Source organism: Scheffersomyces spartinae (genome assembly GCF_019049425.1).
Source record: "Scheffersomyces spartinae strain ARV_011 chromosome Unknown scaffold_13, whole genome shotgun sequence".
Classification (NCBI taxonomy): domain Eukaryota; kingdom Fungi; phylum Ascomycota; class Pichiomycetes; order Serinales; family Debaryomycetaceae; genus Lizanozyma; species Lizanozyma spartinae.
Genome location: NW_025065060.1, coordinates 1 through 14070, shown reverse-complemented (window position 1 = coordinate 14070; position 14070 = coordinate 1). Strand labels below are relative to the sequence as shown.

At 40.1% G+C, this 14070-nt stretch overlaps 8 protein-coding genes across 8 annotated transcripts; 5 read left to right on the top strand and 3 right to left on the bottom strand.

Annotated features, from left to right (window-relative positions):
- Positions 1-332: 332 nt before the first annotated feature.
- Positions 333-980, top strand: KQ657_000892 (phosphatase; the record flags this gene model as incomplete). The annotated part of the gene is made up of 3 exons (XM_043191714.1): positions 333-337; positions 464-472; positions 593-980. 3 exons carry the CDS (start codon positions 333-335, stop codon positions 978-980), a joined length of 402 nt encoding a protein of 133 aa, XP_043048686.1.
- A 552-nt stretch (positions 981-1532) lies between these two features.
- Positions 1533-3545, bottom strand: KQ657_000891 (uncharacterized protein; the record flags this gene model as incomplete). Its single annotated transcript, XM_043191713.1, has 1 exon — positions 1533-3545. One exon carries the CDS (start codon positions 3543-3545, stop codon positions 1533-1535), a length of 2013 nt encoding a protein of 670 aa, XP_043048685.1.
- A 371-nt stretch (positions 3546-3916) lies between these two features.
- Positions 3917-4408, bottom strand: PAM18 (Pam18p; the record flags this gene model as incomplete). The annotated part of the gene is made up of 1 exon (XM_043191712.1): positions 3917-4408. One exon carries the CDS (start codon positions 4406-4408, stop codon positions 3917-3919), a length of 492 nt encoding a protein of 163 aa, XP_043048684.1.
- Positions 4409-4872: 464 nt separating this feature from the next.
- Positions 4873-5427, top strand: RLP24 (ATPase-activating ribosome biosynthesis protein; the record flags this gene model as incomplete). The annotated part of the gene is made up of 1 exon (XM_043191711.1): positions 4873-5427. One exon carries the CDS (start codon positions 4873-4875, stop codon positions 5425-5427), a length of 555 nt encoding a protein of 184 aa, XP_043048683.1.
- Positions 5428-6074: 647 nt separating this feature from the next.
- On the top strand, positions 6075-6440 carry KQ657_000888 (ribonuclease P/MRP protein subunit; the record flags this gene model as incomplete). Its single annotated transcript, XM_043191710.1, has 1 exon — positions 6075-6440. The coding sequence occupies one exon, from the start codon at positions 6075-6077 to the stop codon at positions 6438-6440; it is 366 nt and encodes a 121-aa protein (XP_043048682.1).
- A 14-nt stretch (positions 6441-6454) lies between these two features.
- Positions 6455-6844, bottom strand: KQ657_000887 (uncharacterized protein; the record flags this gene model as incomplete). Its single annotated transcript, XM_043191709.1, has 1 exon — positions 6455-6844. One exon carries the CDS (start codon positions 6842-6844, stop codon positions 6455-6457), a length of 390 nt encoding a protein of 129 aa, XP_043048681.1.
- Positions 6845-7311: 467 nt separating this feature from the next.
- KQ657_000886 (uncharacterized protein) lies at positions 7312-10520 on the top strand (the record flags this gene model as incomplete). The annotated part of the gene is made up of 2 exons (XM_043191708.1): positions 7312-9414; positions 9594-10520. The coding sequence occupies 2 exons, from the start codon at positions 7312-7314 to the stop codon at positions 10518-10520; spliced, it is 3030 nt and encodes a 1009-aa protein (XP_043048680.1).
- Positions 10521-10566: 46 nt separating this feature from the next.
- On the top strand, positions 10567-13588 carry KQ657_000885 (ubiquitin-ubiquitin ligase; the record flags this gene model as incomplete). The annotated part of the gene is made up of 2 exons (XM_043191707.1): positions 10567-10571; positions 10702-13588. The coding sequence occupies 2 exons, from the start codon at positions 10567-10569 to the stop codon at positions 13586-13588; spliced, it is 2892 nt and encodes a 963-aa protein (XP_043048679.1).
- Between the last annotated feature and the right edge of the window lie 482 nt (positions 13589-14070).

Genomic DNA, 14070 nt, shown 5'->3' with positions numbered 1-14070 from the left:
CTTCAAATTCATGTTTAAATATTTGGGAAGAATTTTTCACTTGGGTGCAAAATGGATGCAATGACATCAGGCAACCGAACAACCAAACAACATTATTATTAGTTAAACCAATTGAACCGTACTTTACTGCTCTGTACTTTATTATATTATGTAGCGGTTCTTCTAGCACTATGTATAGTCTTTCATTTATGCGTCTAATGATGTCCTTATTATGCTGTTATCTCCGCAGACATTTCCTTTACCATACGCTTTAACCAAATGTATTTATATTTAGCCGCCTTTAATAGGCAAATGTTGTCAAACGTACCTACTTACTTATTTGAACAACCTAAATGTTGTAAGTCTTTAAGATTCACATATTCATTAGGAGAACCAGCTACGATACAGTGCATACTGTATGTACTTGAAGCCGATCTTCTGGGAAACACCCTCGGAAATAAACCGTTTTTGACGACATTTTTAGAGACATTATGTAAGTCAAATCAAGTTCTGCTCTACAACTTGTACGTCTTGCTATACTCATCATTATACTCCTTAAAGCTACTGTACCGTTACATTCTGCTCAGATTATGTCAAAGTTATACTCCTATAGTGATCTCAAGTTCCTTGCACCCGAAGTCCTACGCAATTGGTTAACCAAAGAGTCCAAAAGACTAATAATAGTAGACGTTAGAGACGATGACTTCCAAACTGGTCATATCAGAGACTGTTTCCATATTCTGTCACATGAATTCGATAGTTATCTCCCTCAACTCCAGCAGACACTATTGGCAAAAGATTACAGCGACATTATATTCCATTGTGCATTATCTCAAGTTAGAGGACCAAAAGCTACTCTTAAATATCTTCGGGCTTTGAATTCATTACGCGAAGATGAATCCCGTCAACTCGATCAAATCAACGTATGGGTGCTTGAAGGTGGTTATCAAGCATGGCATAGATTGTATGGTAATGATAATAAGGTTACTGTGAGGTTCTAAGATACCTGTTTGCGCTTGTACCTCATCCACAGGTACATTATACTATAGAGGTCGAATCTGATACTGAAAGTCAGATCTATAATGTCACGTTGAGAGATACGGGATATGGGCTGGGATTTTCCCATTGGGGAATGAAATCGGTGTTTCAAAAATGCAGACTTTTTTATTTTCTTCTTCTGAAAAGCACTATTTATTATACTACATCTATTGATTTCAGTCATTTTTAACTTATGGCTGTATGATTGTGCTACGAAAAATGCATAAGATGGCCATAATTCCTTTGTATTTATCCTTATCGTTTCACGAGTGAAAGTGCGCAACGATCTGAACTTACTGCTTCAAGATTTGACATTGACAAAGTCCCATGCCAATCTGGTGAAGATAAATCAAGCCACTAACTGTGCTGCGTTGTTGACAGTGTTGTTACCCCCTTTCAACTATGTTACCCCTCTTGTTGAAGCTGTTGATAGAATGACAGAACTCTTGTGCACCTTGAATAAACATTCTGCTCTTTGACCTTCTTCTTTATCTAATGAAAAGCATGCATTGGTATCAGATTAAACTGGGACCATCGTACGTTTGGTAAGTCATTCGCATTGGCATTTGTGCTTGATTGTATTGTTGCTGTTGCTGTTGCTGTTGCTGTTGCTGCTGGAAGACAGCTTGGTTTAAGCCCATCTGAGCACTCGCTAAGTATTGTTGTCTCTGGAGTTCCAGTTGAGTCTGAGGAAATACTGGCACGGTTGGCAACGCTTCAAGACCACCAGCTGTTGGTTGACTCTTTAGAGGTTGTTTCTGTTGCTGCTGTTGAAGCATGGAGTTTTCGACGGAGTTAAACAATTCAGTGGTTGCCTGTGACACTTTGAATGGGTTATTCCCTGTGATGTTGGACGTCACCCTTGTCGGTGGTGATGCCACAGAATTATTATTATTATTATTATTATTATTATTATAGTTAAAAGACAATGCAGTGGTGTTGGACGAAGTGGAGAATCGAGTATTTGCAAAGGGATTTCCAGTGGCCGTAGGCTCCACTGCTGAACCTTGAGACATCTTGAGGAATGGATTTGTGTTTTGACTTTGGAGTTGTGGTGGTTGTGTCTGTGGTTGTGTATATTGAGGACCCATAGCTTGTTGTTGGGCTTCAGGAATGGTTTGTAGAAAGTGCGGCTGATTTGGGTAAGTGCCGTTAATGGAAGCTTGTTGCTGTTGTTGTTGCATGAATGGGTTACCTGTTGGTTGTGAGACCATGGTATTACCATAACCTCCAAACCCAGCACCAGTTGGTTGAATGGAAACTGGTTGATGTTGAGGTTGAAGCTGTGGTTGAACTTGAACTTGATTGGGAACAAAGGTATTTGCCCATGGATTATAAGTGTTCTGCTGCACGAGCAAGGTACCTGATCTCTGTAAACCACTAGCAGCAGAGTCCACAAGTTGTGGATTGGAAAAGAAGTCTTGGGTTTGTTGTTGTAACGATTGTTGGACCAATTGTTGTTGAAGCAATTGTTGTTGCTGTAGCTGCTGTTGCTGTAACTGCTGTTGTTGTAACAACTGCTGTTGTTGCAAGTCAGCAGTATTAGGAGTAGCAGCAGCATTAGCATTAGTAGTAGAATTAGTCTGGACTGCCTCGCTATTATGAACTGCTCCATTACTATCTTTGTTTATTGGACCCTTCTTCTTCTCTAAAAGATACTGTTTCCTATTCTGTTCGAAAAGCGGATCATCCAAGTACTCTTCTAACGAAGACGTTAAGGCAGTGGGAGCATGTTTAATAGTAGGAACATTCAACTTCGTTGCGTACTCTAAATGCTTAGCAACTCGAAGGTAATCAATAACATATTTGGTTTGGTCCACAAACTTCTTATAGATTGCAAGGGCTTCTTCTGCATCGTATTTGGACATCTCAAAGTAGTGTTCCAATATATTGACTACTGCTTCGTTCAACTCTTGAAAGAATGCCAACAAGTCATTGACTAATAACCGGAACGATGTCAACACAATGTCGTTGTTAATGTCGTTTTCCACAAAATTATTCTTTAGTAATGCATCAATCTGTTTCTGAACACTAATGGTCTCTCTTAATAAACCCTTTTCAACCGTTAACGAACGCAATCTCCCGCCTGATTGGGATGTGGAGTTGTTACTCTTTTCGTCTCGGACGTAATCAATATGGGTGTGACCAAATTGACGAGCTCGGGTTGAAAGATACTTGGTGTACCGAGTAATGAACCGTATATCTGAAGAGTAGCCCGCAACGCCACTCTTACCAATAGTCAGTTGCAGGACATTGAGAATGTTGGGATGATCGGCCAAATACTTCAAGGTAACGTTTTTATCTCCTTCACGGATCATAATATGGATCACTATAAGGGCCTTATATACAACCAGCCATGCGCTATCTTGAAGTCGGCACTGCAAAGTTCTCATGACCGTATTGAAGTTCTCGGCTCCAAGATGGTTATCTATCAGTGTCAGCATAAGAATTGGCTCGATATACTTTGGTTTCGGCGCCGCAACCTTGACCTTGGTGGCACCCTTGACGATCTTCTCGTACGTAGTCATGATTATTGTACAACACACTTAGTGACTTATTGGACGGTGATTGACGGCAATTGAATGGACGGATGGTGATTGAATGACGATGATTGACAGTGATGGACAGCAATTGAATGGCCACCAATGAATGTCTTACTTATCAACTACAAGTTTCAATAGCTCACCCCTTTTGTATTTGTTATCGGGTGTTACGGTGGGATTTGTTGTTGAAACTTGATTCCAGTATGTGCTTCGCGACACGACAGGCTGAGTGGATGGTAGCGCGGAACCCAGTGGGTAGCATACTGGTACAGTGCAATGCAACGGTGTAGTTGAGGCGTAGCACAGTAGTACTATTCTCCTATCATACAATCTATTTACAAGTATCATACTTCAATCTATTTATCTTTCATGCCTCCTCTCTTTTCAAGGAAATCCTTTGCTTCATTCACCTTAGTGGCCAAGTATGAAGATCCTCCCTTATCTGGATGATTAGCCATCATTAACTTTCTATGTTGATCCTTCAAACGAGCTTTCGTTAATGTTGATTCCTTCAAGTTCAAAATCTGTAATGCTTCCTTGGCTGACATCTTTTGTCCAAACCCTCCTTTAATGAACGCCTTGCCGTTTAAACCCGGTTGGCTGGACTTGAATCTACCAGCAATAACATATGCTATTCCAAAACATCCAATTCCAGTTAAATATGGATGTTCTCCAACCCATTCAGATGCTTTATCGAAGTACCATTCAGCAGATCCTTCTTGCGCCTTCTTTCTTTGAAGCTGGCCGGTATACATGGCCTGCTGTTGTTGTTGCAGTTGCTGTTGTTGCAGTTGCGATGTCTCGCCGGGTATGGCCAAAGTGGGGATCTCCATCGATGTGTTAGACATGGTTGTTGTTTAATGGGTGTTGGCTATAGGTTTTGCCTTAGGTCAGAACAAATTTTCATTTTCATAAACTTCAAAATAGTCGTGCTAGAACCGACTATGAACCGATTATACGTTAGTAATAGTGATACAAAAGAACAACTACATTAGACCATACTGAGATATAGATATGTATTTATATATATGTTACATTGACTTGTAGACATAGAGATCCTTAATATGTACATGCCTATATATATTTGTGATCTTTTGCTAGGTTCCTGCTTAAAAAGCCCTTTATTCACTACATGTTTGTCATGTTTGTCACGTGACCATATCACAGGTCTTCGCAGCTCATCTTGAAATTTTTCAAATTCATTAGCCGTAAAACTATTCCTTATCAAGTAACCTTTTTATAGCAGTAAGGGGTCATGAGAGTATATCAATGCCATTTCTGTTCGTCGCCGGTATATCCCGGTCACGGTATAATGTTTGTGAGAAACGATGCCAAAGAATTTAGATTCTGTCGTTCCAAATGTCACAAGGCATTCAAACAAAGAAGAAACCCCCGTAAGTTGAAGTGGACCAAAGCTTTTAGAAAGGCAGCTGGTAAGGAGTTGGTTGTGGATTCTACATTAACCTTTGCTGCTAGAAGAAATGTTCCAGTTAGATACAACAGAGATTTGGTTGCTACTACTTTGAAGGCGATGACAAGAATTGAAGAAATTAGACGTAAGAGAGAACGGGCCTTCTATAAGAATAGAATGAGAGGTAACAAGGACAAGGATTTGGCTTCTGATAGAAAATTGGTTGAAATGAACCCAGAATTATTGAAGATGAGAGAAGTTGAGTTGAGAAGAAAGGCAGAGAAGTTAGAAGCTAAGAACAATGCCATGGAAGAAGAAGATGTTGAAGAGGAAGAGGAAGCATCCGAAGAAGAAGAAATGATGAGTGTTGACGAATCAGAGTCAGAGTCAGAAGAAGAACGTGTAAAGGTCAAGATTGCATTGAAGAACAAGAGAAAGCTCAGACTGACCCGTTAAAGTCGATAAGGAAGATATTACATTGTATACTACTATTACTATCCGGAGTTCTCCGAGAAGGTGAATCATATTTGGCATTATATATAGTCATTAAACATTTGAATAAGGGAATATCTATGATTCATAAAGATCATGTGTAGAGCATCAACAGGAGTCAGACACAGTTTGGGAATGAGGATAAGATTGTGTTACTGCTCTGGCCGTTTCAAGCGAGTAATTACTGGCCAGTATGGTTTTTGCTTAGTACCTTCTGGTTCCTGCTCCTCTACTATTGGTGTTGAATCACCTGTTTGTATGTGTTCATGTTTCTGTGCCTCTTTCATCAGAGTCATAAGCATATCTACCGTGTAAATGTGAGCATCAGAGAATATCCTTTGGTGTTGCCATTTCTTTATACCTTCAGACAGAGCACTGGACGAGCCGGCACCAGATCCCAACGTCAGCGTTTCATCATCAACATCACCAACTCTTCTTTTCATGATCTGGTGAAGAAGAAATGGTGATGGTTTGACATTGTAACTTTCGCGAACACTTAATCATCTCAAGCACATCTCTTCTCAACCATCAACAGGAACGTACCTTATTGTCACCCGTATAGAATAACATCTAGTACTGTTCCATTGCTTCGCTATAATAGGTCCATTGCCATGCCCAGAAACACCCAAGTCATTCAACATATAAGACACAAATCCTCTAAGCTGACGCTGACGTTTCTAGATAGAGAATGTACGTTTTTACTTAAAGGTACCTCCAACTACGTCATGGCCATCAAACGAGTGTCGAAGATGATTGATAGAGTCAAGAAGAAGTACCCTCGAGTCAGTTACATCAAGGTTAAAGCTATGGGAAGAGCTATACCGACAGCCATGTGCATAGCTTTACATTTCAAATCCGATAGGAAGGTGGATATACTCACAGGAACTGTCCTGGTAGTTGATGAACTTCACAAGTCTAATGATGTCATTGTTCAAGAACGAAAACAGAGTTCCGTCGAAGTACTTATATATGTATAGACACTACGATTATATTACTCTTGCTCCATTCTCTTAAGTACCCTTTCTTTGATATTAATGAGTTCAACTATATGTCTCTCGACTTTAGCAGACTTTCGAACTTTCTTAAACTCAAGCAGTGCCGTAGCATCTTGTATGGCTCGCTCGCTAACTCCTAGAAGCTCTTCAGTCCTTTGGATCAACTCCAAACACTTGCCCCAATCTCGTAGGAAGTACGCTCTTTCACATGCATGTAGCATTCTTACTCTGTCGACCTTTCGTTCTGGATCTAATGCGTTCCAGTCATTCTCTAGCCATCCGTCAGTATTAATAGTTGGTCCTACTTGTTTGAACTCATCTCTCTGTCGTATGTACTCTTCTTCTGGTTGAGGCTTTCTCACCTTCTTTGCCTTTGCTTCGGACATGGGAAAGAGTATACCAATAGCAGCAGTACGAATACAACACTAATTATACCATAGACTAATAACAGTACTAATATACCCTTAGACGAAAGTAGTATACCTATTTATGTCATCGCGGAATAACCCGAGGGGAGTATTACCCAATCGGGACTTTGTGTACTTTCATTTGGGGATCGATCCTTTTCACAATTGCTTATCTTAAAGGGCATACAACCTCAAGTTCTTCTCCACTAGTTCATGTTTATCCGATGTCGGATAATTCCCAGTTGATCCATGTTCTGGAAGAGAGCACTCCACTCATTGAACAAACAACAACAAGACGGCATACTAAACGAGAGGCAAATGTATGGAGATATCTAAGTCTTTTTACTGTGGGGTTTGCATTCCTCTATCTTTCTCACCAGGTTGCCTTTTCATTGGTGTCACCATATTGGAGGCTTTTACTCCATGATTCTGTGTCGTATCTTCAGATGGAAGACGCGTATGTCAAAGTCCTTGAGGAAACAAATTACGCTAGAAATTGGTCTTTGAAGTTCACAGAACACCCTCATCTTGCAGGTAGTAGTTCCGGGCTCTCGTTGGCCGAATGGACTCAGACCCAGTTTAAAGAGTTTGGCTTGTCTAATGTTGAAATTAAGCCTTATTATGTGTACACAAACTTCCCCTTGGACCATCTGCTTAGCATGGTGACGCAGAAAGGCGATGTCGTATACCAAGCCTCATTAGAAGAAGATGAACTTGCACAGGATCCAAGTTCTTGGAGAAATAACTCTGTTCCCACGTTCCATGGCTATTCCGCCAGTGGAAATGTGACAGGTCAATTCTTCTATGCTAATTATGGCCGTAAGGAAGATTTTGAAAAGCTACAAGATGATGGAATTGATATGAAGGGGAAAATAGCTATAGTTAGATATGGCTATACATACCGAGGGTTGAAGGTGAAATTTGCTCAAGAACACGGTTGTATTGGTGTAGTGATGTATCTGGATCCTGGAGATGATATGGGGGTTACTCCTGCGAATGGGTTCAAACAATATCCAGATGGTCCTGCTAGACACGAATCTTCAGTACAAAGAGGAAGTGTGTTGTTCTTAAGTTATGGAGTGGGGGATCCTACAACTCCTGGTTATGCTTCAAGTTCTCCAGATGTTGCAAGGAAAGACCCTTCCCATGTTCTTCCTCATATTCCCAGTTTACCTGTTAGTTACAGAGACATCTTACCCATTTTACAACAATTGAACGGTCCTATCCCCAAGCAGAAGGACTGGATAGGTGAACTACAAGGTTACAACTACTCCATTGGTCCAAGCGATGAATCAGCCCCCCAATTAAACTTATACAACCTTCAAAAATATAACGTTACCCCAATCTGGAACGTGATGGGGGAGATTAAAGGTATATTTGATGATGAAGTGGTCGTTATTGGTAACCACAGAGACTCCTGGGCAGGTTCTGCTGGAGACCCTAATTCTGGATCTGCTACCATGTTTGAAATCATTCGTGGGCTCCAGGCTATCAAGAGAACTCATCCAGAATGGAAACCTTTGAGGACGATTATTTTTGCATCATTTGATGGCGAAGAACAAGGAATGCTTGGATCCACTGAATGGGCCGAAGATCTCCTGAAGTCGTTGCAAAAGAAAGTTATTGCCTATTTGAATATGGATATAGCAGTTGGAGGGTCTGCACTCACACTATCACTGTCACCAGTTTTGAATAAAGTATTAATGGAATGTGCAAAGAAAGTTACTTATCCCAGACCGACTGAATCGGGTAGGACTATTACTCTTTATGAACACTATCAATCAGGACCCTTTGAAGGTAAGATTGATATTCTAGGCAGTGGATCAGATTTCACTGTGTTTTTGGAACATTTAGGTATCCCATCTATGGATGCTGGGTTCGGATCCGGGTCAAATAAAGATCCTGTGTATCAATATCATTCAAACTATGATCTGTTCTATTGGATGGATACCATGGCCGATCCTGGGTTCAAATTGCATAATGCCATGGCTCAATATTTAGGCTTGGTGCTCTTGGAGTTGAGTTCTCGTGAGGTTATCAACTTTGATGTTACAACATATGCCAATGATATTCATGGATATTTCAACGATACTCTTGAGTCCGCTCCCAAGGAATGGTTTAAGAAACCCACTAATTTCACTTTAATTCATCGGAGCCACCACAATAACCCCCATTTCAAAGACTTGGTACAACTAACTCATGCGGCATTGACAGTGTTCACCAAGATGAGCACCAAGTTTGATAAGTACAAGGACCAACTTCAAGTCAGACTAGATAAAAACGATAAGCTTTCGTTCTGGGAAAAGGTGTGGTTGACTATCAGATTGAAACATGTCAACTTAAGACTTAAATACTTGGAAAGACATTTCATTCATGAAGGCGGACTTAAGGATAGAAGTTGGTTCAAGCACATTATATTTGCCAGTGGAAGATACACGGGTTATGAAGGTCAACTGCTTCCATGTATCCGAGAAGCCATCGAAGACGATTTGTTTGAAGATGCTGTACTGCTGATCAATGTATTACTAAAGACGATAGCTAGGGTGACCGTCATCCTACTGTTGTAATGGTCGGATTTTGTATTGTAAATCCGCTAGTCGTGTCCTTATATACCGGACTACTATGCGTAATAACAAATACATCTCGACTACTCTTGTTCACTTCCTGCTGTATATTGTATAGCGTGCGTAGTATGACTGTGACTAGCACGGTTGTCGTAGACAGCAAGGATGCTGCTATGCAGTTGATAAACAAGTACGATAACTTTTTGTTTGATTGTGACGGAGTTATATGGCTAGACGATGTGGCCATCAAAGGAGTCAAAGACACCATAGAATACTTATCACTGTTGAACAAGCAAGTAGCCTTTGTCACCAATAACTCGTCCAGATCGAGAGACTACTACATGAAGAAGTTTGAGCGTCTCGGATATACAAACGTATCTAAAGACCGAATCTTTCCAACTTCGTATGCTGCAGCAGTACACTTAAATAATGAGCTAGACATTCCTGAAGGTTCTAAGGTCTGGGTTCTAGGAGATCATGGAATAGAGGAAGAACTAAGGGAATTCAATTATATTCCTGTGGGTGGTTCAAGTGTTGAATTGGATGGTCCATTTGATGATAATAGCCCTCTATTGGTACCTGATCCAGAGGTAAAGGCAACTGTGGTTGGTTCTACCAAGAGCATCAACTATATGCGAATATCTCTGACATTACAGTACTTACTTGATCCCAAAATGCCCTTCATAGGTACCAACATAGATAGGGTTTATCCGGGACCCAAGGGACTTATTTTGCCAGCTGGAGGTTCGGTGGTTAACTTCATGGAATACACTTCTCATCGTGATTGTATAAATGTGGGGAAACCAAGTAGAATTCTTTTAGATGATATCTTGAAGATATGCAGGTTTGAAAGAGAAAGAACCATTATGGTTGGTGATACTTTATACACTGACATCAAGTTTGGTAATGATGGAGAACTTGGAGGTACAAATGGCTCGTCCTTATTGGTTTTAACAGGACAAACCAAGAAACTGACATTAGATAAGTTTCTTGAAGATCCTAATGAAGTGGCTGTATTTGATGATACCATGATTCCACTGTATGTGATCAACAGTTTTGGTGACATTATAGAATTAATAAATAGAGAATAGATGAGACGATGGTATAAGCTTAGGTTATGTTAATTCTGAAAATGGTATGGTGTGACTTTTGATTACGTAATTCAGCGACTTAATGATTGATCTATATAATTGTCACACCCATGTTAGCTCGATTCTTGGATCCACATTTTCCTTTCCCCTTATCAATGCTAAACTTTACTGGTCTGACAAGTAAACGGGTGGTCAACCTCGGCAACAGTCGAGGAGCTCGTTCACTGAATTTCTTACAGCAAACACAATTAGAACGACAGAAAAGAGAGAGAGAAAGAGCTCGTGAACATGCAGCCATTGTGCTTCAATCAGCCACTAGAAGACATCTTGATTTAACGCAAGCAGCTAAAGAGATCTACGATACTTGGATACGGACAGAGGAGTTCCGAGATCAGAATGAATGGAATGAATGGCTCGTGGAGTTTGGGTTCCTCTCTACTAAAAGAACCATTGATGACTATGAATTGGTGGCCAAATTAGAAGCAGAGATAGACCGGAACAATCAGCATCTTCAGATTGATAGACGACATATTTACATCGTGATCCGTGGATTGAGTTGTATCCTACTGAGAGACAGCTCGAGTCATATTGCTCTCAAAATGATCCTGAGAATGGTCCATTCATGTGGTGATAATGATAATGGCATTGTCAGATTTCCTCGAGGCACAATCAAGAATGTACTTGGTGCTTTACTGGAGTCCAATAGTAAGTTGGTTTTGGACATTGTGTTCCACGTAAATGTTCGAGAAGGCTCTGAGGGGTTTATGGAGTTCATGGCAGACGAAGATCAATGGAGTCTAGAACCCAATACAGACTACCAACGAATAATTAATGCTAATGCCATTGAGTTTGTTCGAGTGTCAGACACAGACCCAAAAAGACTTATCAGCACTGTATCCAATATAATAACTGTGTTCGGAGACTCCAGCTCTTGGACTGAAGAGGACTATGCTACTTTGTTTCCGTTATTGGCCAAGATGGATTTCCAGGTTGCACTTTCGCATGAAGACGAAGACGAAGACAAAGACGAAGATGATGATATTGACGATGAGGATAAATTGAACTTGGATTATCAAGAAGAGTCGACATCCTCCAAAGAAGAGTGTTTGGAGGTCGATGCTAAAATAATGAACAATATCTATAAACTATATGCTCCACATATAGTACAATATGTTGTGTCTTGCTTTAGAACCAATAATGAATCCACCACCATGTATTTAAATGTCCTTGTTTGCTTGCTTAAATTGGTTCCACAGTTTAAAGATAGAATAGGAATGTTCATAACTTTGGTCCCGGGTTTCCACAAGAAAATGCTAAACATACTCCAAGACTCACAGTTATACACTGCTATAACTGATGATTCACGAGATATTATCCCAATAGAGTATTCCGAAGACGATGCTAGTGGCTTTTGGAACTCAGTGTATGTTTTCCATGAGTCATATTCCTATTGGTTGTTGGTATCGAATGATTTTGAAAGTTTCAATGAAGATAAACTCACAAGGGAGGACATTGTGCCATACCTAAAGTTTCTCAAACGGCTATGTATTTCCTTAGTCTTGAACTTGTGTCCCGAAAGGCTACGGTGTTTGAAAGAGATATCCATAGTGCTTTTAAATCAGCTATACCAAAAGAATTCCAGGTTAAAGCTTATTCCAGACAATGAAAACTTCTGGAGACTTGATTCCAACCAGATCAATGTTGCTGCTATTGTTCAACTTATTCAACAGGAAGAGAAACTGCAAATAGATGAAGATGCGGATAACTCCTTAGAGAAGCAATCCCATAAGTATAGAAGGTTTTCCACACTTTCTAAGTTGAAAGGATCAACATCTCATTCTACTGCCAGATTGGAACTTTTGCGCAAGCTCCCCTTCTTGGTTCCCTTCATGGATAGAGTCAAGATATTCAAACGGCTTTCAACAAAGGAAGGTACAGAAGATTTCTTCATTCCTGAATCAAGATTGTCGGGTGACATACGTCGTGCTAATGTATTGGAAGATGCTTATACGCATTTTCATAAGGCTGGAAGTTTACTTAAGGCTAAAATATCCGTTACTTTTCATAATGAATTTGGAGTGGAAGCTGGAATCGATGGAGGTGGGCTTACAAAAGAGTTTTTAACTGCAGTTATAGCTGATGGGTTTTCCAAGACCACGTATTTTAAAACAACACCTGAACATACAGTTTATCCCAATGAAGACATCTACTATAGGCTTAGTAAGAATATGGACGTGGAAGAAAGTCACGAACAGTTGAAGATGATTAAGTTCTTGGGAAACATTATTGGGAAATGCTTTTATGAAAATGTACTTGTGGATATTGCATTTGCACCATTCTTTCTAAGTAAAATTGGGTACTCTCAAAAGAACTCCATTAATGATCTTTACTATTATGATCGGGAATATTTTGAAAACTTGATTAAATTATCAAAACTACCTACCAAAGAGATTGAAGATCTCGATTTATACTTCACCATCAACGTCAAAGTGAATGATAGAGATTTGAACTACGAATTGATACCAGATGGAGCCAATACTAAGGTGAACTCGGCTAATGTTCTCAATTACATTCACCAAATAGCTAATTTCAAGTTGAATCAATCACTATACATTCAAACCAAATATTTTGTTGAAGGACTATCGAAATTAATTAATATCGATCGACTTGCAATGTTTAGTCCATCAGAGTTGCAAATGCTTATATCCGGCGGAGATAACCCCGATGTTGACTTGAGGGACTGGAAACTGCACGTTTCCTATGGAGGCTACCTTGAAGATGACTTAACAATACAATTATTCTGGGACGTTGTGGAGAATGAGTTTACTGCCAAACAAAGATGTGAGCTTTTAAAGTTTGTAACTTCGGTAAGCCGTGCACCTTTACTAGGATTTGGATCCTTATCTCCGATGTTTGGCATTCGAAACAGCGGTCGAGAAGTTGATCGACTTCCAACAGCTTCAACCTGCGTCAATTTACTAAAACTTCCGGATTACCAAGACAGAGCCACGTTGAAGAGGAAACTACTCTATGTGATTGAAAGTGAATCTGGTTTTGATCTTTCTTAAAATCATTACGCATTCATAATGAGACAACATTGAATGTTGCATCCAGCCACCAAACACCGTGCCGTTGCAAATTATTACAAGCACCATTGCTCTGTTACCGCTCTTGGTTCTGCTGCTGCTAATGCCGAGTGGGCTTCTTCTGGTCACACGATTATAGGACTGCTGTTGGTACTACCATAGCTCTCTTACGACATGTGGTAGCCCCCACTTTTAACCCCACATGAAATGGGGTAGAAGAAATTATGCGGCTGGAATTGTCATCATATATGCAGTACACACTCTTGTTGATTGGTGTATTCAGGCCGTGTAATATTCAATATTTGGGTGGTAGTAATTGAATGGACCTTGAGTATGACTGGCTCGGGTGGTAGTTGTTTTAGTTAGAATGAATTACCGTGGTACTTTCCTAAGTGCGACTTGTTATTAATACACTTGTATATTCAGATTATGTATCCTTATATACTTAAGATCTCGGTTGATCC